This window comes from Eleutherodactylus coqui, chromosome 4, assembly GCF_035609145.1.
Source record: "Eleutherodactylus coqui strain aEleCoq1 chromosome 4, aEleCoq1.hap1, whole genome shotgun sequence".
NCBI classification, from domain to species: Eukaryota; Metazoa; Chordata; class Amphibia; order Anura; family Eleutherodactylidae; genus Eleutherodactylus; species Eleutherodactylus coqui.
In genome coordinates this window covers 37,134,343-37,159,164 of record NC_089840.1, presented here as the reverse complement: position 1 = coordinate 37,159,164, position 24,822 = coordinate 37,134,343, and the positions used below count along the sequence as shown (strand labels likewise).

Below are 24,822 nucleotides of genomic sequence, written 5' to 3'. Positions count from 1 at the left end.
ATTCACTAAATGGCTGTGAATGATCTAGCGCCAGCTGTGATTTCCTGGCGGTCGATCCAATCACAGCACTTACTTACACAGCGCTGACGGTGGGGGAATTCAAAGCTGAGCAGGGAGATGACAGCGGGAAGAATTCTCAAGCAGCTTGCTACACCGCCGGGGAGACAACCGTGCCAGGGACACAGATGCTGGCTGGGAGGCGAGTATTGCAGGTTTTTTTGTTTGCTTTTTTTTACCTCACTCGAGTATAAGCCGAGGGGGGCTTTATCAGCATAAAAATGTGCTGAAATACTCTGCTTATACTAGAGTATATACGGTATATTGCATTATCACAGATTATAGACTGGCACACTGGATATTATATCACCCACAGGCATATACACTGTATTATCAGATATCGTATATGTATATTCCTGTGGGTATACCGGTGTATTTCTCCAGGTTGCACCCTCTCTGATTTGTGTCATTTATGTTCCTGCAGGTCCTCGGAGTCTCACGTTACGACTTTCCCTTGTTGCTGCTGCTCTGGCTGTAGTGATACTTCTCTCCGCTGGGATCTTTCTTGTAAGTCCGTTTTGGGGGATTTTATCTCCTTTATATAAATATAAGATTATTATATGACAGAAAACTCCAAGGGAGACATAATCTACAAGATCTGTAATCTGTTCTGTTATTAGTGTTGTAAGAGGAAGAACATGGCAGCGTCCAAGGATGGAGAGATGAAGAAGATGGATGGTCACTCAGAAGAGGATGGAGATCCTCCAAGAGCCGATCAATCAGGTGCCGTTATATTCAGTGTTGTACTTTACAAGTGTTGAGCAGCAGGCGAAGTACATCTGTAAAACCACTACAGGAAATGTACATGCGGGATTAAAATAGTTGTAACATTGACTTGCAGAATTGCTGCCTTCCAATAGGTGGCACTGCAGAGGTATTGTTCCATCTTTCTATTTACATAAATTTCCCAGAGGAGCATGGGTGGCCCTATAAGCCTCCTCACTAGTTGCTCTCCCTAAGGAGAAACCATACCATTCATGACCCAAAGGAATGTGGATGGAATGATGGAGCTCCGGGGGTTAAACTACCGGGAAATGTCACTATAACAGGACTGACCTCCATTGTTCTGTACAGCTGTCAGGCTCCTAATCCACTGCTGTGATTAGTAAGTGACTCCTCTGCCTGCAGCCACTTACCCCAGAATATACTGTATGACAGTCATACTGATGATATAACTGCTTCCTTCTAGATTCTCCTGATGTGACCAGAGAACATCTGTACCCCCAGAGTTCCCTCCAGACCACTGTGGGCCAGAATTCCTATACAGTGGTCAAAAGTCCAAAAAAATCAAGTTTCCTAAATGGCGCTCATAACTGTGTGTTAATGAAGATGAGGGAACAGTCTGTTCCGACGGGTAGGGTCAGGTTCTTTTTCGCTCACCACTCGTCTGATGCAATCGTTTCAAGTCGCATCTTGTTCTTATATTTCTGATTGTGAATTTGTTTTTATTCTTCGTTTTGCCCGATCTCTGTGTAATACGGTTATTTATGTTTTATATAAGAAGTGATTACTGAGTTAATTAAGGGATGGATTTCAGAATTCTGTTGATTAGTTTGCTATTAAAATTGTGTTTTTAAAAAATAGGGGGTAAGTGGACCTAAATATAGGAGCTCTCCCAATATGGATACTTGTTTTTCCACCAGACCTACAAAATGAGTCTGGACGAGTCCGGCGTTATATTTTTTATTAAAATAACCATTCATATGTATAGAAAATGATACTGTCGTTTATTTTTGCTGATTCTTGCATAATACCGAGTTATAATGTACTTTCTCCGATAATGACGAGTGTTACAATGTACCAAATGCGTATCTGTCTGCACCGTGCAGCACTGAACATTAGGCATTGTATAATTTATCGTAATATATTTCCGTAAGATTATAACATAACAACTAGATCTGTAAGATTGTAACAAACTAATCGGATTCTTATTCGGCATCCCTGAATTAGTAAAACTACCAATTTTCACCATTAAATTCGTAAATTTCACTTTTGTCCAACTTTTAAGGTCTGCTGGCCCACTGTGCAGACAAATGATTCCGGGATCTCTGGAGTATGAATGGCTCCATCTTGTGGATACATCGTTCATACGAGATGTGTGTATATATATTATAACATATAGTGTAGTTATTAGCTACAGGATGGGTAGCTGTGAGCAGTTTTGGTCTTGTGGTGACATTTTCTGGCCGCACAGACCGGGTTACAACTTGTCTCTACACAAATTAAGATCGTTGATCTCAGTTTTTCAGCCTCTTGGCTTTATTTCCCAAATCTCTACACAATCTCCCCATCCAGTAATAATGCCCCCCATGGTGCCGCACACAGTATCCCCCTCCCTGCAGGCCTCATACAGTAAGTGCCAGCAGTCAGATGCTGATCTCCCGGCCCGTGAGCAGATATACCAGGAGATCGGCATCTGACCGCTGTGGCCTCTAGTTTGGCTTTAATACCATTTAATGTAAAGTATAATGTACAGAAAAACCTTTACAAAAATTTTAAGTGGGAAGAAAAGAACTGCGCCATTTTTGGTGGGTTTATTTTTTACATATTTCACAGCACAGTAAAAACGACACATGAGCTCCGTTCTATGGGGCAGCGCAATTACAGTGATATATTTATGTAGGTTTTTAAGGTTTTTCAATTTGTAAAATGTAAATACATTAAAAAAAACAAACAACATTTTCCGTTGCCATTTTCTGAGATCCATAACTTTTAAATTTTTTTGTCGATTACCATTATGGGGTGGTTGCATCTTTTTGATCACTTTTTATACAACTTTTTGTGGGGCAATTTTGTCTTTTTCATGGCCTCGCTGTGCGGGATAAATTAGTTTTTTTAATTGTTTAATATTTTTAATAAGAAAATGGGAAAGGAGTTTTTAAAATCATTTTATACAACCCGTTATATCTTTTCTCTGAACATGCGGCGATCTTTCTATCTCACAGCATCGCTGCTTAGTTCCGATGAAAGCCCCCATGTGATCGCTCCCTCACATTGTTCAGGTCCGCTCTGGGGGTTTTACTTTTTTAGTTTTCATTTAATTTATCCTGTAAATATTTGTATGAAATATCATTAGTTTACGGTAATGATTTGGGGCGACCCTGCTGAGCATCTCCTACAATAAGGAGAAACCTCCCGCTATTAGAACCACATCCCCCGTATTACATGGGGTAATAACTCCCTGCGAGGTGCGACTCCGGATGATCAGACCCCTGGGGACTGCGGAATATGTCAGATAGGAGATGATCCCATCCTGCCCAGAAGTACCCATCGCTTCATACCCCAATTGTTGGAGATGGGAGTTTAGCTTTGTTTTGTTTAATCTTTATTACCTCTCAGAGGTTCCACTCAAATATGGGAAATCACACTAAGTAACTTATGTTACCTTCAATTCCTGCGTTGGCATCCAGTCACTGTAATGCCAACGTTCCTTCTTCTGTGGTGGATCACCTGGATAGAATAAAGTAGTCCACACACAGAATATTTTCTGAATGAGAAGCGGGAACATTCGGTCCTGTCCGTTTCCCTAAACTCTTCATGTAGTAACAATAAAACTGTTCTTGCGCACAACAATTTGCATAGTGTTAAAGCAGTGAGGACTCCCAGGGCATTATGCATCCACAGTCCTAGTTATCAGTAGGATCTCTCTCCCAGCCAAACTTTCTCTCTACTAACAAACACTCACTTTTTCTTGCACACTTGCGGTTTCTCTCTCTCCAGTTATATACAGTTCTTGCGCTGTACACCCATGCGGTTCAGACATGTCCGAGCTTTCATACTCTCCAAGGGCAACTTCTAGGAGGGTTACTGGTATGGCTGGACTCTAGCAAGAACAGCAGACCATCTCTCTGCTCCACTGTCACTCGAGGACTGCACCAACTGACTAACTTTTTACACCTTTTACTCAACACATCACATCACGTGGACACAGACAAATAGACAGTTAGACAGATAGATACATTGTCCAGACAACACCAGACATGACCAGACATTGACCCTTTCACACCTACAAACTCCGATACACATAAATCTGATGCATTCCACATTTAAGACAGTAATGCAAGACAAACATAAAACATGTATTCTGAAGTGCTAGAGGGGCCCCCAAACTTTGGGCCACTACACTATATCATCCCTTTTGCCACTGCCCGGACCTCTAGGGCATACATGCTCGGTCAAAGTGCCAGAGTGGAACTAGCTTTTCTGCCCCCAGCCTATCCCTGCTATTCCTAGGTTAAGGCACCTCCCCCACTCAAAGGCACCTTAGCAATAAGGTTCCTAGTGATCCCATTGGAAATTTTCCTGATTTCTTCCTGCTATGCGGTTTTGACCCTTACCCTTATATCTAGCTTTCCAGAACTCTGCTTGTCCCGACCTCAGACCTTTTCTGACTACATCTTGCCTGATTAGTGCCTACCCTGATTTCCAGCCTGATTTACCATATTGCAAGAACTCTGCTCTGCCTGTTCTGACCTCGGCCTGTTATACTGACTATGTCCTTGCATTTTCTATTGGTACCATGCTCCGCTGCCTTTTAACCCCTCTGAGTCAGTGTAACGATAAAGTGACTTGGATATTTCCTGTAGCAAAGACCAGAAAAAGGGGGTTGAAGAGTGAAGAAGAGGGACTTCATACAGCAGCCTAAAGCTAAATCAGTCAGTGGAACAGTGGATCTATGCCCACTGCATTACACAAATCTGCTGCTTCTCTTCACGCATGCTAAAGTTTTGGTTGCCTGCAGCCACCACTGGGGGGAGCTCTCTGTATATGGATTTTTACAATACATACATACATATGTAGCAAATTCCAATCTTGGTACAAGAATTGTCTGCTTGTAGTCTGATATAGTAAGCAAATATATATAATACAAGGTGACTCTGCTTTCTCTACATAGGGGCTCCTACAGCTAGATGGTTTGTTGAATTCATTTGGGGATCTCCATCCATCATAAACAGTGCCTGCAAAAATAATGCAAAAATGAGTTTATATGAGTAACTAGAATGTGAAATTTCTTTAACATGACAATTTTTATGTAAATAATCAAGATGTTACTATAAGTCAACTCTGTTCCATGTACCGAAGAACCCCTCAATTAGCCAGTGGAAATGTATGACCAGCTACAACTACCCTTGTGATGTCCGCTGGGGCTTCCAAAGTCAGACCTGGGGCCTGAATCAGCTGAACGCTGTGCCAGCTTTATAATAGAAAAATGAGACAAGTCCTTTAACCTCTAGGGACCAGGCACTTTTTAGAGATTTTTCCATATGGTGATTTTACTGCCCTATTTTTTTTCTTCAGCTGCTAAAATTATTTTTGCTGCATTTTTTCCCTTGACATATAGGGCTGTATTTTTATTTATTTTTTCACTGACATTTTTTTGTTTTTAAGTCTTATTAGGGGTAAAAACTAAAAAAGTTTTTTTCTTTTAATTTATAGTTTATTTTTAAAATTACTATAATAATGCTAAAATAAAGTATGGGAATGATTTCCTCATTTTAATCATGTATAACCCCGTGCCAAAAATATATGTCAAGTATCTGCAACCGTGAGTAGGCCACTACCCCAGCTAACCAAGATATATGAAATACAGAAGCACTAATGCACAAACGGTGTGCTAACTTGAAAGATATGACAAAAAAGAAAAACAATATGCCAATGTAAAAAACACTCAATGAGCAATGGTGGGTGAAGAATGGGAGCAGAATCATAGAATGGTAGAGTTGGAAGGGACCTTTAGCGTCATCTGGTACAACCCCCTGCTCAGTGCAGGATTCACTAAATCAACCGAGACAGATTTTCGTCCAGCCTTTGTTTGAACACTTCCATTGAAGGAGAACTCCCCACCTCATGTGGCAACCTGTTCCACCCATTGATCCCCCTCACTATCAGAAAGTTTTTTCTAATATCTAATCTGTGTCTCCTCCCTTTCAGTTTCATCCTATTGCTTCTAGTCTTTCCTTGTACAAATGAGAACAGGGCTGATCCCTCTGCACTGTGACAGCCCTTCAGATATCTGTAGACCGTTATGTATTATCTCCTCTCAGCCTTCTTTTTTGCAAGCTGAGCATTCTCAGATCCTTTAACCGTTCCTCATAAGACATGATTTGCAGACCGCTCATCATCTTGGTAACTCTTCTCTGAGGTTGCTCTAGTTTGTCTATGTCTTTTTTTTTAAAGTGGGGTGCCCAGAACTGGACACAGTATTCCAGATGAGGTATGACTAAGGAAAACTAGAGGGGGATAATGACCTCACGTGATCTAGACTCTATGCTTCTCTTAATACAACTCAGAATTGTGTTTGCCTTTTTGGCTGCTACATCACATTGTTGACTCATGTTAAGTCAATGATCTATTAGTATACCCAAGTCTTTTTCACATGTGCTGCTGCTGAGCCCAATTCCTCCCATTCTGTATGTACTTTTATCATTTTTCTTGCCCAGATGTAGGGCTTTGCATTTTTCCTTGTTAAATACCATTCTGTTAGTTGCCGTCCACTGTGCAAGCTTGTCTAGATCTTTTTGAATACTCTCTCTCTCTTCCCTAGTGTTAGCTATCCTTCCTAGCTTTGTGTCATCAGCAAATTTATCAGTTTTCCATCAATTCCCTTCTCCAGATCATTTATAATAATGTTGAACAACACTGGGCCTCGGACAGAGCCTTGTGGTACCCCATTTGATATATTCTTCAACTTGGATGTGCAGCCATTTATGACCACTCTTTGAGTACGATCACTCAGCCAATTGTGACTCAACCTAACAGTTGCCGTGTCAATCCCATATTTGGTCATTTTTTCAATAAGTATGGTATGAGATACTTTGTCAAATGCTTTACTAAAGTCAAGATATACTATATCTACTGCATTTCCTTGATCTGCCCTGTCGGTAATTCTATCATAGAAGGAAATTAGATTAGTCTGGCATGACTTGTTTGTTACAAACCCATGCTGGCTCTGGTTAATTAATCCAATTTTATCCAAGTACTTGCATACATGCTGTTTAATCTGTTCAAAGATCTTTCCCAGTATAGAAGTCAGGCTCACAGGCCTGTAGTTTCCTGGATCCACCTTCTTCCCTTTTTTGAAGATAGGAACAACATTTGTTCTTTTCCAATCTTCTGGGGTATTCTCCTGTTCTCCAGGATTTTTCAAAGATTATGGCGAGTGGTTCAGCAATTACCTCTGCTGCTTCCTTTAGTATCCTAGGATGTAATTCATCTGGACCTTAAAACTTGAATTTATTTAAGTTAGTAGAAGGCAGTGACCAGCAGTTAAGTAAAAAAACTGAGCACACATGTGAGATGCAGCCCTTCCGGATGGTAGCGGCTACATGCACAGATACTGCAGGCTGCGGGTGACATCACCTAGCCTCACTACAGAAGCTGAAAAAAACAAAAAACTTCAACACGTATCGAGACCTAAACTTCAGGCTTTATTCAGATGAGTGTATATCCGTTCAGATGAGTGTATCCCCGTAAAAGCACCCGGCTGGCCAACATAGTGCATTTCGGACAGGGTACTTTTATGTCAGCCAGGAAAGATAGTTCAAGAATTATCTTCCTGGCTGAAATACAGCAGCTGCTCCCATAGATTCCTATGGGAGCCAATGGTAGCTCACAAAGAAGATAGGTGGGAGGGAGTTTAGCAGCATATCTGCTAAACTCCCACCCCCTTCCCTCCTTCTCTTTGGAGAGGGGTCATTTTTTTAACTTATTTTTGTAATTTTTGTTTTTTCTTACAATCAAAGTCCTCCATAATGACATATAAAACAATTCACATTGTTTTTTGTTTTTGTATTTCATACTTTTCCTCTGTAGCAAGGGCATCCGTAGGGGCAGTATCCATAAGGGTCACAGTTACAGAGGAAACCATCCCCCTGTACTGACAATAGTCACTAATAGAGTCTGCTAGGAATCTGCAGTTCTGCTGTAACAGGGAGTGTCACGAGAGAGGGTAAGGGACGATACCCCTCGATCCTGTCTCTGTCCCCGATTACTCACGCATTGACTATTCTGAGCACACTGGCCGCTACCAACCAGCACAGCAAAGCCTTGAACGATCGCTCTAGCAGTATTGCAAGAGTGGTGTTGTTAGAATACAGGCTGATTTGTACCCAGCTTTTCCAGGCTTCTATAAACATGCGAAGCTAAAGCTCAAATCACACCTGATCTATTCTAACACACTCCAGCGCTCTACAATGCCGTGTCCAATACACACTCTGCCACCAGCAGCTTGTTGCAATATCATCGGTAAGCTGGAACCCGGACTGCGAATTATGAGCACAATCTTCGGAGTTATTAGTTTTAAAGTGGACAAGGTTGACTTATACATTGCAAATTTATTCTAGAAATAGGCTAGTTATGCATAGTAATTAATATATATATATATATATATATATATATATATATATATATATATATATATATATATATATATATATACACACACACACACACACACGTACACACACACAAAGGATATACAAGAAAAAAGGTTGTTACATTGGAGCATAAGAAAATACATTATTAGTACACAACCAGACGGTATTTTAAAATAAAACAGGAATAAAATAACAGAAAGATACCAGATTTGGATATCGGTCCAATGTTCTGATTGGCGGAGTTCCTGGAAACAATGGGACAGTCCATATGCCACAGCATATCACCGTAGATTGACAATTTGGATAAAGAACTCACTCAGTTTTAAAGCCTCTGCACAAGCATACCCCGCCAGTCTTTTACTTAACCCCGCCTTGATGATATAAGTATATGCAGGGAAGATCTGCAGGAAAGCCTGATTTAATATTTTGGCCATATTTCCCCGGGAGGTGCTCCAATGGGGAAGATATGGCTGTCATGTTTATTATTGGGAATTCACACATCCATAGATACCAAGCATTACACGTAAACTATGCCCTGGTACGCAGAAATGCCATTCGGGGTGTTCTGGGCCTCGGGCCTCAATGCATGTGGATGCGTTTTATTCATCTGGCCTGCCGGATTCTGAAAATATATTTAATATCGGGCTAGGCTCTTCAGATGACCAAATAACAATTATTAAAAGATTCTCCTAATACAAACCTTGGCGCTGATTAGTCTGTGTGAACCAGCATAAAGGCCCCTTTCAGACACAACGATTTTCGCTCAAAATCGCTCAAAGCCGTCTTTTGAGCAATGATCGTTGTGTCTAACTGCACTGACATCGTACAGTTTTCGTTAAGCTGTCGCTGATCGCTGATCTTTCAGCATGCTGATACTATTGTTTCAGCTGTACCCCGCTCCCTGATGACAGGCGGGGTATGAAGAACAGAGCGGTCCAGCTGTGTTCTCCATACCCCGCCCAGAGCGCTCGGCTGTATGCTCAGCTGGATGCAGAAGACAAGCCGGGACTCCCCGCTTGTCTTCTGCATCCTCTGCTCGGAGTGCAAGGTGATCAAACAACGTTTGAGCAATCACCTTGCGCTTAAAAAAAACACAACGACTATCACTCAAAAATCGCTCAAAAGATTTTTTGAGCGATAATTTTTGTGTCTAAACCAGCCTTAAGTGACACAATTCCTTGGTAGGGGTCATTAGCATTTTCTTGTTGAGGCATTTTTACATGGGCCGATTATTGCTCAATGATCCCTCAAACGACAGTTTGAGGGACAGCTTTGAGCCATCATTTTGCATAAAAATTAATTGGCATGTAAGTAGCTACTCAACTACTTAAATACCAATTAAGTGTGCAAAACAAGCCTTCCCTGAATGCAGTTAATAGCCCCAGGCTATTACCTGTGCTCAGATCCTTTGTTCTCCATGGGGAAACAATGCTATCAGCTGAGAGCTGCCCCTGAGCCAATCAGAGGCAGCCCTCACTCACCCATTCATGAATTCATGAATGGATGTGAGTGAGGGCTGCCTCTGATTGGTCAGGCTGTGACCAATCACAGGCAGCTTATTCAGCAGGCGGGGATTTTAAATCCCCGGCAGCTGAATACTACTCACAGCTGTTCAGAGCAATTCAGGGAAACTGCAGCCTGCCGCGCTGAACTCCGTCTGCCGGGACCAGGTGAGTATATATATTTTTTTTATTGTTACACATTTCTGGATGAATTGCAGGGAAGGGCTTATATATTTAAGCCCTTCCCGACAATTCATCCCGCAATCGCCGGCAGCCCATTGCTTTCAATGGAGCCGGCTGTATTGCCGGCTCCATTGAATTCAATGGTCAGTGCTCGTTTAATCGAGACGAGTACCGCGTGGTGCTCGTCTCGAGTAACGAGCATCTCGAGCACCCTAATACTCGAACGAGCATCAAGCTCGGACGAGTATGCTCGCTCATCTCTAGTGCCGACCATACAGTAAATGTGCTGCACTCGGTTGCTCTGCAGCTCTCGCACACAATGTAGAAGACACAGGATGTGGAGGCTGTAGACAGTACCACATCCTGTCCACTGCAGCCCAGCGCTCCGGGGATCAGGAATTACTGAGACCCAAGAGATGAAGCATCTTCTACATGATCCCAATGGTAAAGGAAATGGAGAAGAGCCTGAAGATCCTCATCTTATACAGGGAGCTGGAGAATAGCTCATGATGTGATGTTGGTAGCAGAGCTCTACGTTCTCCTCTGTTTTGTGCTAGTATGGGGGTGGGGGATCTGTAGGCCGACAAGTGTGAAATACTCTGCATTTGTGGTTTTGTAGTGTTGAAAAGTTTAAATGTCAGGTTGCAGAGGAAGAGGATGTTTTTTAATGTCCTGTTCATTAAAGGGCCACTTTGGTGAAATTGTTTTTCATTCATTACCTAGCTATCCCCCAGTATATATAAGTGACCTAGTGTTATCTTGGGTAGTTATTCCTTTCTATCTGAAACTTCTTCCTCAGATGGTCATGTGATCTCAATTCTGACCTGCTCAGATCTGCTTGGGGTTATCTATTCAGTTTCTATTCAATTACTCAATGTCAGGGAGCTGGGGTTCAGGTAACTGGAAGTCCCTGAACTACCTGCAACCCCTGTCTCTACCTACTTGCCCCCCTAGGCTAGGCCATAGGGTGACAACTGGGCGACAGTCCCTAGACTTACTAGGGATGCGGGGCAGGAATCAGACTCACAGACAAATACAGGGAAACAAACAAAGGCAGGTCAGGCAATCTGGGTCGGCAACAAGAGAAGGCGAGGTACAAGGGGTCAGGCGAAGGCAAGGTCAGGTCTGAAGCAAGCGAGTCACAGCAGGGAGTCAAATACAAGGGAATGTGGGTGCAGCTGGAGACCAAACATACACTGGCAACATAAGACAGAAACTGAGCAGTTTAAATGCTGTCAGAACTCTCGCCCCAGCAGCTGATTGGGGCGGGGAGCCTGACAGCAGCAGGACCCAATCACCGGACGCTGGGAAAACAGCCCACAGCACCTGCTAAGGACAGGCAGAGACTCAGACATCAAGCAGCAAGTGCAGAGCAGAGCCCCAGACCTCAAGCAGCGAGTGCAAAACAAGCTTGTCCAGGTGTCATGGTAACAGAGATGCAGTGTGGGGCGGTAACCCGCCGCATGTCCAGCAACCCAGCTAACTAGGCGCACGCTCCCTGTGCATAAGAGCATGTGCCCGGAGCCAGTGTCCAGGACTGAAGCAGCCAGGACAGGTCACCAAAACAGGGGCTTCGGTGCACCGCAGCCCTGGTAATAGGACTGGTAGTTCCGACATGGAGACCCCCTGAGCCACCGGACCTGACACTCAATCTGTGTGATGCTGTTACATGATCCCAACCACAGAAACTGTCTAGAGGGAGCCACAGGTAATCCTGTCACAGCTACTGACGGCGAGCACACAGCTCCTGTCACACAGTTATAATAGAGGAGATCATAGTTAATCATACTTATGGTCTGTAGCTTATTTAGATGAATACAGAAGGTAATAATAATTACAGTCCTCATGCAGGCAAACATGGTACAACTTGTAGCCAATACTGAGCTGATGCATCATGGGATTGAATAAAAGTGAAAGCAACATTTTCACAAGCTGGTGCCTCAGACAGGTGGTTGCATTGCATCAGCATCAGACAGGAGGTTGCACTGCAGGGAAGTAGCTTGAATACTCAGAGGAGACCACCAGAGTGTGACAGGTAATCAGGTGAGCGGTGCAGAGATGGAGAAATGTATTTTCGTTGGAGTGGCCCTTTAAAATTCTAAACCCAATTTAGTTGTGATCACATCCCCGCACAACTTCTACTGCCCATACAATAGGTGCGTACAGTCTAAAATTAGTCATACTTTAAGGCCCATTTATACGCAATGTGGCACCATTCGATTGAATGATAATTTTAAGGTGAATTTAAAATCCATCATTCATCTGCTGAAGATAAAGCAGTTTGCTTAATCTGTCAGTAGACCACAGGCTGTTATCTCTGCGGGGATCCAGCTGATTATATTGTAGTCTGCCGCCACCCGTGACAAGAACATTGCAGCTGTGCAAAAAGATCGCTAAAACCTTCAACCTTTCGATTGTTTGAAAGATTTTTTTTGTGTGTAAATGGGCCTTTACAACCCCATAAAGAAGTCATTTATTAATGCAGCCATTTTCTCTTGTAGTGCTACTATAGAATATAGACAATTATGTAATTAAGAGCAAGGACTGAGACAGAAACTTGTCCACTCTTGTGTCTACACAGGTGTATTCTCCATCCTGATCCTATCATCACTCTCATTGGGGAGAGTCTATGTGCAGAGAGGATCAGACATTACTGTCTGCTACATGAAATGTCCTCATAACGATGGCATCCTGAAGCTGTACAAAGAATGTGGAGACCAACCACTGAATCTGATAACTCTGTGGTGTCATCGCCACATCATGGAGAATGAATACAAGCCCAGACTCCATCTGAACATACGTAGCGGATGCTGGACCCTAAGAGATGCCAGGAAGAACGACTCCTGTCTGTATAATGTTACGTTTTACAGGAGTCAAGAAATATCCCTGAACTATACAGAAGTCACTGTACTAGGTAAGAGCTGACGATAATGACAGCAGAGCTAGCACTCTATATAGATTCATGTCCGTGCTGATGGCACATTACTGATGGTCAGTATAGGGGGCAGGTACTAGGGTCTGATAATGACAGCAGAGCTAGCACTCTATACAGCACCTACACTCACATCCACGCTGATGTCACATTTAAAAAAATGATTTGAGAAAAAAATGGACTACTGTTAAGGCACCTCCCCCACTCAAAGGCACCTTAGCAATAAGGTTCCTAGTGATCCCATTGGAAATTTTCCTGATTTCTTCCTGCTATGCGGTTTTGACCCTTACCCTTATATCTAGCTTTCCAGAACTCTGCTTGTCCCGACCTCAGACCTTTTCTGACTACATCTTGCCTGATTAGTGCCTACCCTAATTTCCAGCCTGATTTACCATATTGCAAGAACTCTGCTCTGCCTGTTCTGACCTCGGCCTGTTATACTGACTATGTCCTTGCATTTTCTATTGGTACCATGCTCCGCTGCCTTTTAACCCCTCTGAGTCAGTGTAACGATAAAGTGACTTGGATATTTCCTGTAGCAAAGACCAGAAAAAGGGGGTTGAAGAGTGAAGAAGAGGGACTTCATACAGCAGCCTAAAGCTAAATCAGTCAGTGGAACAGTGGATCTATGCCCACTGCATTACACAAATCTACTGCTTCTCTTCACGCATGATAAAGTTTTGGTTGCCTGCAGCCACCACTGGGGGGAGCTCTCTGTATATGGATTTTTACCATACATACATATGTAGCAAATTCCAATCTTGGTACAAGAATTGTCTGCTTGTAGTCTGAGAGAGTAAGCAAATATATATAATACAAGGTGACTCTGCTTTCTCTACATAGGGGCTCCTACAGCTAGATGGTTTGTTGAATTCATTTGGGGATCTCCATCCATCACAAACAGTGCCTGCAAAAATAATGCAAAAATGAGTTTATATGAGTAACTAGAATGTGAAATTTCTTTAAGATGACAATTTTAATGTAAATAATCAAGATGTTACTATAAGTCAACTCTGTTCCATGTACCGAAGAACCCCTCAATTAGCCAGTGGAAATGTATGACCAGCTACAACTACCCTTGTGATGTCCGCTGGGGCTTCCAAAGTCAGACCTGGGGCCTGAATCAGCTGAACGCTGTGCCAGCTTTATAATAGAAAAATGAGACAAGTCCTTTAACCCCTAAGGACCAGACACTTTTTAGAGATTTTTCCATGTGGTGATTTTACTGCCCTATTTTTTTTCTTCAGCTGCTAAAATTATTTTTGCTGCATTTTTTTCCCTTGACATATAGGGCTGTATTTTTATTTATTATTTCACTGACATTTTTTTTGTTTTTAAGTCTTATTAGGGGTAAAAACTAAAAAAGTTTTTTTCTTTTAATTTATAGTTTATTTTTAAAATTACTATAATAATGCTAAAATAAAGTATGGGAATGATTTCCTCATTTTAATCATGTATAACCCCGTGCCAAAAATATATGTCAAGTATCTGCAACCGTGAGTAGGCCACTACCCCAGATAACCAAGATATATGAAATACATGAGCACTAATGCACAAACGGTGTGCTAACTTGAAAGATATGACAAAAAAGAAAAACAATATGCCAATGTAAAAAGCACTCAGCGAGCAATGGTGGGTGAAGAATGGGAGCAGAATCATAGAATGGTAGAGTTGGAAGGGACCTTTAGCGTCATCTGGTCCAACCCCCTGCTCAGTGCAGGATTCACTAAATCAACCAGCCTTTGTTTGAACACTTCCATTGAAGGAGAACTCCCCACCTCATGTGGCAACCTGTTCCACCCATTGATCCCCCTCACTGTCAGAAAGTTTTTTCTAATATCTAATCTGTGTCTCCTCCCTTTCAGTTTCATCCCATTGCTTCTAGTCTTTCCTTGTACAAATGAGAACAGGGCTGTTTCCTCTGCACTGTGACAGACCTTCAGATATCTGTAGACCGTTATGTATTATCTCCTCTCAGCCTTCTTTTTTGCAAGCTGAGCATTCTCAGATCCTTTAACCGTTCCTCATAAGACATGATTTGCAGACCGCTCATCATCTTGGTAACTCTTCTCTGAGGTTGCTCTAGTTTGTCTATGTCTTTTTTTAAAGTGGGGTGCCCAGAACTGGACACAGTATTCAAGATGAGGTATGACTAAGGAAAACTAGAGGGGGATAATGACCTCACGTGATCTAGACTCTATGCTTCTCTTAATACAACCCAGAATTGTGTTTGCCTTTTTGGCTGCTACATCACATTGTTGACTCATGTTCAGTCTATGATCTATTAGTATACCCAAGTCTTTCTCACATGTGCTGCTGCTGAGCCCAATTCCTCCCATTCTGTATGTACTTTTTTCATTTTTCTTGCCCAGATGTAGGGCTTTGCATTTTTCCTTGTTAAATACCATTCTGTTAGTTGCCGTCCACTGTGCAAGCTTGTCTAGATCTTTTTGAATATTCTCTCTCTCTTCCCTAGTGTTAGCTATCCTTCCTAGCTTTGTGTCGTCAGCAAATTTATCAGTTTTCCATCAATTCCCTTCTCCAGATCATTTATAATAATGTTGAACAACACTGGGCCTCGGACAGAGCCTTGTGGTACCCCATTTGATATATTCTTCAACTTGGATGTGCAGCCATTTATGACCACTCTGAGTACGATCACTCAGCCAATTGTGACTCAACCTAACAGTTGCCGTGTCAATCCCATATTTGGTCATTTTTTCAATAAGTATGGTATGAGATACTTTGTCAAATGCTTTACTAAAGTCAAGATATACTATATCTACTGTATTTCCTTGATCTGCCCTGTAGGTAATTCTATCATAGAAGGAAATTAGATTAGTCTGGCATGACTTGTTTGTTACAAACCCATGCTGGCTCTGGTTAATTAATCAAGTTTTATCCAAGTACTTGCATACATGCTGTTTAATCTGTTCAAAGATCTTTCCCAGTATAGAAGTCAGGCTCACAGGCCTGTAGTTTCCTGGATCCACCTTCTTCCCTTTTTTGAAGATAGGAACAACATTTTCTCATTTCCAATCTTCTGGGGTATTCTCCTGTTCTCCAGAATTTTTCAAAGATTATGGCAAGTGGTTCAGCAATTACCTCTGCTGCTTCCTTTAGTATCCTAGGATGTAATTCATCTGGACCTTAAGACTTGAATTTATTTAAGTTAGTAGAAGGCAGTGACCAGCAGTTAAGTAAAAAAACTGAGCACACATGTGAGATGCAACCCTTCCGGATGGTAGCGGCTACATGCACAGATACTGCAGGCTGCGGGTGACACCACCTAGCCTCACTACAGAAGCTGAAAAAAAACAAAAAACTTTAACACGTATCGAGACCTAAACTTCAGGCTTTATTCAGATGAGTGTAGATCCGTTCCTATGAGTGTATCCCCGTAAAAGCACCCGGCTGGCCAACATAGTGCATTTCGGACGGGGTACTTTTATGTCAGCCAGGAAAGATAGTTCAAGAATTATCTTCCTGGCTGAAATACAGCAGCTGCTCCCATAGATTCCTATGGGAGCCAATGGTAGCTCACAAAGAAGATAGGTGGGAGGGAGTTTAGCAGCATATCTGCTAAACTCCCACCCCCTTCCCTCCTTTTCTTTGGAGAGGGGTCATTTTTTTAACTTATTTTTGTAATTTTTGTTTTTTCTTACCATCAATGTCCTCCATAATGACATATAAAACAATTCACATTGTTTTTTGTTTTTGTATTTCATACATACAAAAACAGGCTGATTTGTACCCAGCTTTTCCAGGCTTCTATAAACATGCGAAGCTAAAGCTCAAATCACACCAGATCTATTCTAACACACTCCAGCGCTCTACAATGCCGCGTCCAATACACACTCTGCCACCAGCAGCTTGTTGCAATATCATCGGTAAGCTGGAACCCGGACTGTGAATTATGAGCACAATCTTCGGAGTTATTAGTTTTAAAGTGGACAAGGTTGACTTATACATTAAACGGGACTCCCCGCTTGTCTTCTGCATCCTCTGCTTGGAGTGCAAGGTGATCAAACAACGTTTGAGCAATCACCTTGCGCTTAAAAAAAACACAACGACTATCGCTCAAAAATCGCTCAAAAGATTTTTTGAGTGATAATTGTTGTGTCTAAACCAGCCTTAAGTGACACAATTCCTTGGTAGGGGTCATTAGCATTTTCTTGTTAAGGCTGGTTTACACGGGCCGATTATTGCTCAATGATCCCTCAAAGGACAGTTTGAGTGACAGCTTTGAGCTATCATTTTGCATAAAAAGTAATTGGCATGTAAGTAGCTACTCAGCTACTTAAATACCAATTAAGTGTGCAAAACAAGCCTTCCCTGAATGCAGTTAATGGCCCATGGTTATTATCTGCGCTCAGATCCTTTGTTCTCCATGGGGAAACAATGCTATCAGCACTCCCTCATGGAGAACTACTGATAAAAGTGAGTGACGATTTTATGTTTGACTGAATTTAATGATCAGCCAGCGGTGCACGAAAAGCAGACGATGGGCGCACATTTACATCGCCGATTAGCGATTTTTCAGCGATTATCGGCTGGTGTAAATTGTATTAGACTGGCTAATTTTATTGCCAATGGAACAAAGCATTTCCTGCACAACAAAAGACCTGGGCAGCTGTGATGGGGAGACTAGAACATTGACTTCATTCAGCTTTCCCAGGGTCCTGACAAATGCTAGCTAACTACATACAATGGCCGCCATACAGCCAGGCCCAACTGGGGCTAACATAAAATCGACGCTGAGACACAGCTAGGGCCTGGCACACACAATATGTCTGACAGCCTAAAGTCTCTACCTTACAGGAGGCACCCAGCAGTCAAGTGATCAACGGGTTGCATAGTGGAAGTAATACTTCCACTTTTACTCTTTAGTACATAGCACATAAACTGCAATTTAGCCTGTAAAGGGGAAGGCAATAGTGGTTGAAAACTCCTCAGCGAATTCCTCAGCGTTTCCGCATAAAAAAACTACATCAAAATCTGCACCATTAGTGCGGAAATACCCAAGAATCAGCGGCATATCTACACTGATTTTAACAGCTACAGCGCTCCTCCTTACCTTCCAATACATTGCGCCCCGTCATCCGCAGCCTCTAGTGAGCTCAGCACTAACCAGTAGCTGGCGGGTGCTCGGGCACATTAACAGCGCAAGCAATGCGAGGTGAGCGCTGTACACACAGATGATTTTCAAGTCAAAATCCGCCCCAATGGTGCAGATATTTGACCCTGTTTTGTATGCGGAAATTCTGCAGCATGTCCGCCCCGTGTGAACATCCCCTAACAGTAGCAAGAAGTAGTCCTGGGCTGGAAGTTGTGGATCCTCCATAGTTGGATGAGGATCACAGGGCTTCTGTCTAAGTGCATTATACTGTACAGGACCGCAGGACCGGACGGAGTGTATACAGCAGACGGCGGGGCTTTCTGTGACCACAGGTCTATATCCTGTTATTTGAAGAACAAGTGCAGCAGATGATAAGTAGAAGTAAGCCGACTGGGCAGAGGACAGGACCCTCACTGTGACTCCTCCGCCCTGACCCTTCACCACTGATGTCTTCCTGGATACTGCACACAGGTAATGAATGGATCAGGGAGAGAGTATCGTCATTCATGTGTGGAGGCTGTACGCTGCAGAGTCTTCCTGTCACAGCCATGAGTGTGTAGATACAGGCTTGGTACTGTGTATGGCAGATACAGGGGATACAGTCTGGTGCAGGGGCGTAACTATAGAGGGTGCAGGGGATGCGGTTGCACCTGGGCCCAGGAGCCTTATGGGGCCCATAAGGCCTCTCTTCTCCATATAGGGAGCCCAGTACTATGAATAAAGCATTATAGTTGGGGGCCCTGTTACAGATTTTGCATTGGGGCCCAGAAGCTTCAAGGTATGTCTCTGTGCAGCATGGTTTAGGTATGGGTACCGGTACAGATACAGATAGAGGGAGGGGGGGGGGGGCAGCTCACGCTTTGCATCAGGGCCCCTGAGCCTTTACTTACTCCCCTGGTCCGGTGTAGTGATAAGGTCAGGGCTGCAAGGGGAAAACTAGCTGTATGATGATCCGTAGCTGCAGAGCATGTAAGTATGTGGTCCTGGTGATGAGGGTTTAGCTTTACTTTTCACTCCACAGTTATAATGAGTTTTAGTAAAGTTACGCACAATGACAAATCTATCTAATATGAGACGCAGAAATAGTTTCAGGATAACAACACGTTTTCTTTTTTTAATCTTTTCATGTTCTGTTTTAAGGTATTTTGTTTAATGCATAAGATTTACCCCAAAATAAATCCTCTAATCCTTCTATTTATAGCAATGCCAAACATACTGTATGTACATCATGTATCGCGTGTCACTACAGCGCCAAAAACAAAGATCCTATCTCCCTTCTTAGCTTCGGCCTCCGGACATGGGAAGAGTCATCCAGGTACAGAAATACTTTAGTGAATGTGGCCAGGGGAGAAAAGGGCAAACCTTGGCGGACAAGAGAGATTATTGCATGTATTGGGTGACATATATTCCATCTGATAGGAACATATTGAAGCTTCTGATACACGTTCAAAATGCATTTGAACCTAAATACACCGATTTTAGGCACAGCGAGATGCGATTATTTCAGTTTTGATTATTTCTTCTCTCTGCCACAGTAAGATGAGATAGGAACATGTGGTGCCATCAGTCATCATGTAAGCTAATGTACATGTGGCACAGGGACCATGCCCTCAGCCCATTCATTTATATTGGGCACGTAGAAAGGGGTTGAGAACAGAAGTCTTGACACCAATGTTATCAAACCGCAGAGTAGACAACACTACTCTGTGTGTATGTGATGTTAATATATAATTTATTAATGGGTTTTTCGGGAAAATTTAAAAAACTGCATACAGGGTTAAAATGATGCCACGTTGAATACTCACCTGTCCCAGCAGCTGCCTATGCAGCGCTGCAGCCCCAATGTCTGCCATTCATTGTGCACAAGGCCGTTCAGTCACAGACTTCAGCAGTCGTGGAAGAATCACTGCTAACTCCTGTGATCGGCTGAGCTGTCATGTGTACGGTGTACGGCACGTTCACTCACATCTTCCGTGCCACGGGCACTGTGGCCGCAGCACTGGGTGAAGAGCCGTTGGGATAGGGGAGTATTTAATTTTTCAGCATTTTAACCCTGTATATAATTTAAGTATTTAATATTTGAAGGTGATTTAATCTCAGTATATACAACTTTCTAACATATTTTCGACTTCAATTCCCCACTGGTATGAAGATCTGTTTGTTGTCAGTGAATGAAAGCAACACAAAATTAAACCAGACTACTAATAGTCACTCACCAGCTAGACAACAGAACAGAGTATAATTCTGCAGCATCTTCACACAGTTTAACTCTCATTAGTAAATCCTAAACTCCGGACGACGACGTTCAGAATTCATTCTTAGTTCATTCTATCATATTTAAATAAAAAACACAATTTAGTACCAAATCATAAAATACAATTAAAAGATCTATAATAAGATAAAACACAGAGTCCTCGTAGAAACACATATAATACAATATAATGTGACACACTATAGGATTGTTGACAATATAGTGGAACCGCTATTTTTTATGACCAAGCCTGTTTGCGCCTTAATGACCAGGCCAAATTTTGAAAATCTGACATGTTGCTTTAACATAGAATAACTCTGTAAAGGTTTTGCATATCCAAGTAATTCTGACATTGTTTTTTCGCCACATGTTGTACATCATTTAGGTGGTAAAAGTAGACCGATAGAATTTGTATTTATTTACTAAAAGCGCCACAAATTGGGAACATTTTGAAAAAAGATAATAATTTTTTCACATTTTCAACTGCAATGTCAAATATGTGCCAACATACTGTACAAATGTTTGATGAGATATATATTTCTATCTGTTTACTTTATTCTGGAAGCACAATGGAAAAACGTTAGGCTTTTTAAAAAAACATTTAGGAGATATGCAAATTTAACATTATTAACATTTTGAAGAACATTTTGTTTTCCTATACCAAGCTAAGATTTCAAAGGCTCATAAGTGTCAGAATTATAGATACCCCCACAAATGACCCTATTTTGAAAAATACACATCTTAATGTATTCACTGAGGGGTGTCAGGTGTTTTGACCACACAGCATTTTTTTTAGGAGTTAATGTAATTTAGAGAAGAAAAAATTAAATTTCATATTTTTGTAACTATGTCATTTTAAATACATTTTTCTCTATAGTACACATGAGAATTTGCACCCCAAAATCGATAATTGTGTTTGTCCTCTGTTCAGAGACATACCCATTGTGGCCCTAATCTTATGTCTGTATGCCCAACGGGGCCCAAACCGAAATGAGTGTTTTAGGCCCCATTGTGCACTTGTAGAGCTGTTGAACTGCCAAAACAATAGAGAACCCCCACAAATGACCCCATATTGAAAACTAGACCCCTTAACAAATGCATCCAGTGTTGTACTGCAGATTATGACCCACGCAGTTTTTGAATGAATGAATGAATGAATCTAAGCAAAGCAGAAGAAAAAAAATTACGATTTTTATTTTTTGGCAATTGTGTCATTTTTAAAACAGCGGGTTTTTTTGTACAGCACACATATGAATGAAGACTTGCTAACCAAAATAGATACCCCTGTTTGTCCCGTGTTCAGAGACATACCCATTGCAGCCCCAATCTGCTTACAGGACACATGGCTAGGCCTATAATGCAGGGAACACCCTTTGGCTTTCAGGGCCCAAATGAATAAATTCCAGGCCCCATTGCTCACTTGTGCAGAAGAAAAATTGACTCCCTAAAAAGAATCTCCTCCCCCCGCCCTTTTTGTAATTCCCTAAATTTTAGATAAAAGATAATAATAATGTAAACTGTGTGGTTGGTCTCGAAACAGGGGTAATTACAGAGGTCTGGTTGGGGATGGGCACATGGGGCAATAAAATCGGGTACCCCTCCTCCTCCCATGCTTGCTGCCAACCCAACACTTTTTGGGGGGGTATTTCTTGAACTTAACCCTTTCCAATCCATTTATTTTTTCTCACCCATTCTCCCCAGCTCCAAATAAATTGGAGCTGGGAGAATGGGTGAGAAAAAATACATTTTCCCTGCACCCTCCTGATCTGACAGAGTTCAGGAGGGTGCAGGGAGGGACCTGCTTACCTGACCGGCGTCTTGTGCATTCTCCTTCTGCCTCCCGGCTCGGCGATCATGTGACCGCTGGGGTCAGGTGACACCTGGCGGACACATGATCGCCGGGTCGGGAGACAGAAGGAGAATGCACAAGACGCCGGTCAGGTAAGCAGGTCCTTGCACGGTGCAGGCTCCCGGCTCGGCGTTCATGTGACCGCCGGGGGTCAGGTAACACCGGCGGTCACATGATCGCCGGCCGGAATCTATGCATTGCATAGCGCTAATTGAGCGCTATGTAATGTGTAAAGCAGTGGGCAGAAAGGGTTAAAAACCCTTTCTGCCTTCTCCTCGGGGGTCCTCGATGACGACCAGTAAAGGAGTGCATCTGCACCCGATGTGCCTGACGATCGGGTGCAGATCCACTCCTGCACTGCAGTGTCGGGCCTGCCCCGACATCGGAGCTGTGGAGGAAAATGATGATGTCGGGGCAGGCCCGACATTGGACTGGAAAGGGTTAATAGCAGGGATGGGGTGATGAAATTGGGGCTATGTGAGGCTTCGTAAGCTTGCTAAGGTGCGGTTGTCTCAACCAGAAGGTGTTCAACAAGCTTCTCCTGGGTACGGCCACGTAATGTATTGCGCATAACTGAGTACTCACACAAAATGAGGAACCCGTCCCCATATTTTTTTTTGATTAGTATATTTACGCTAAAATAAAGTAACTAGAAATGTTAAAAGAAATTTTATTAGCCTTTTACCACCAATAAAACCAAAAAACGGGAAAAAAAAGTTAGTTAAAAAGATATAAAAAATTGCCCTATATGTCGCAGGGAAAAAAAACGCAGCAAAAATAATTTTGATAGCTAAAGGAAAAAAAATAAGGCAGTAAAACCGCCACATGGGTAAAATCCCTAAAAAGTATCTGGTCCTTAAGCTACAAAACAGCCTGGTCCTTAAGGGGTTAAAACCATATTTCTAATAACTTTTGTCATAAATCACAACTGGTGCCGACCATACAGTAAATGTGCTGCACTCGGTTGCTCTGCAGCTCTCGCACACAATGAAGAAGACACAGGATGTGGAGGCTGTAGACAGTACCACATCCTGTCCACTGCAGCCCAGCGCTCCGGGGATCAGGAACTACCGAGACCCAAGAGATGAAGCATCTTCTACATGATCCCAATGGTAAAGGAAATGGAGAAGAGCCTGAAGATCCTCATCTTATACAAGGAGCTGGAGAATAGCTCTCAATGTGGTGTTGGTAGCAGAGCTCTATGTTCTCCTCTGTTTTGTGCTAGTATGGGGGTGGGGGATCTGTAGGACCGACAAGTGTGAAATACTCTGCATTTGTGGTTTTGTAGTGTTGAAAAGTTTAAATGTCAGGTTGCAGAGGAAGAGGATGTTTTTTTTAATGTCCTGTTCATTAAAGGGCCACTTTGGTGAAATAGTTTTTCATTCATTAGCTAGCTATCCCCCAGTATATATAAGTGACCTAGTGTTATCTTGGGTAGTTATTCCTTTCTATCTGAAACGTTTTCCTCAGATGGTCATGTGATCTCAATTCTGACCTGTTCAGATCTGCTTGGGGTTATGTGTTCAGTTTCTATTCAATTACTCAATGTCAGGGAGCTGGGGTCCAGGTAACTGGAAGTCTCAACCCCTGTCTCTACCTACTTGCCCCCCTAGGCTAGGCCATAGGGTGACAACTGGGCGACAGTCCCTAGACTTACTAGGGATGCGGGGCAGGAATCAGGCTCACAGACAAATACAGGGAACAAACACAAAGGCAGGTCAGGCAATCTGGGTCGGCAACAAGAGAAGGCGAGGTACAAGGGGTCAGGCGAAGGCAAGGTCAGGTCCGAAGCAAGCGAGTCACAGCAGGGAGTCAAATACAAGGGAATGCGGGTATAGCTGGAGACCAAACATACACTGGCAACATAAGACAGAAACTGAGCAGTTCAAATGCTGTCAAAACTCTCGCCCCAGCAGCTGATTGGGGCGGGGAGCCTGACAGCAGCAGGACCCAATCACCGGACGCTGGGAAAACAGCCCCCAGCACCTGCTAAGGGCAGGCAAAGCCCCAGACCTCAGGCAGCGAGTGCAGAGCAGAGAACTAGACCTCAAGCAGCGAGTGCAGAACAAGCTTGTCCAGGTGTCATGGTAACGGGGATGCGGTGTGGGGCGGGAACCCACCGCGTGTCCAGCAATCCAGCTAACTAGGCGCACGCTCCCTGTGCACAGGAGCGCGCACCCGGAGCCGGTGTCCAGGACTAAAGCGGCCAGGACAGGTCACCAAAACAGGGACTCCGGTGCGCCGCAGCCCAGGTAGGAGGACTGGTAGTGCCGGCACGGAGACCCCCTGAGCCACCGGACCTGACACTCAATCTGTGTGATGCTGTTACATGATTCCTACCACAGAAACTGTCTAGAGGGAGCCACAGGTAATCCTGTCACAGCTACTGATGGCGAGCACACAGCTCCTGTCACACAGTTATAATAGAGGAGATCATAGCTAATCATACTTATGGTCTGTAGCTTAGATGAATACAGAAGGTAACAATAATTACAGTCCTTATGCAGGCAAACATGGTACAGCTTGTAGCCAATACTGAGCTGATGCATCATGG

General features: G+C 43.0%; 1 protein-coding gene across 5 annotated transcripts in view; it reads left to right on the top strand.

The window, feature by feature from the left end:
• Positions 1-24,822, top strand: part of LOC136625232 (uncharacterized) — a 71,618-nt gene that overhangs the window by 29,163 nt on the left and 17,633 nt on the right. For 2 of the 5 annotated variants that reach the window (XM_066599271.1, XM_066599274.1), the window contains exons 4-8: positions 482-564; positions 678-780; positions 1,247-1,411; positions 12,699-13,031; positions 19,370-19,483. In XM_066599271.1, coding sequence (XP_066455368.1) covers positions 482-564; positions 678-780; positions 1,247-1,411; positions 12,699-13,031; positions 19,370-19,483 — 798 coding nt within the window. The remainder of the gene's footprint in view (positions 1-481; positions 565-677; positions 781-1,246; positions 1,412-12,698; positions 13,032-19,369; positions 19,484-24,822) is intronic. The other 3 variants (XM_066599273.1, XM_066599272.1, XM_066599276.1) reach the window with 3 other exon arrangements.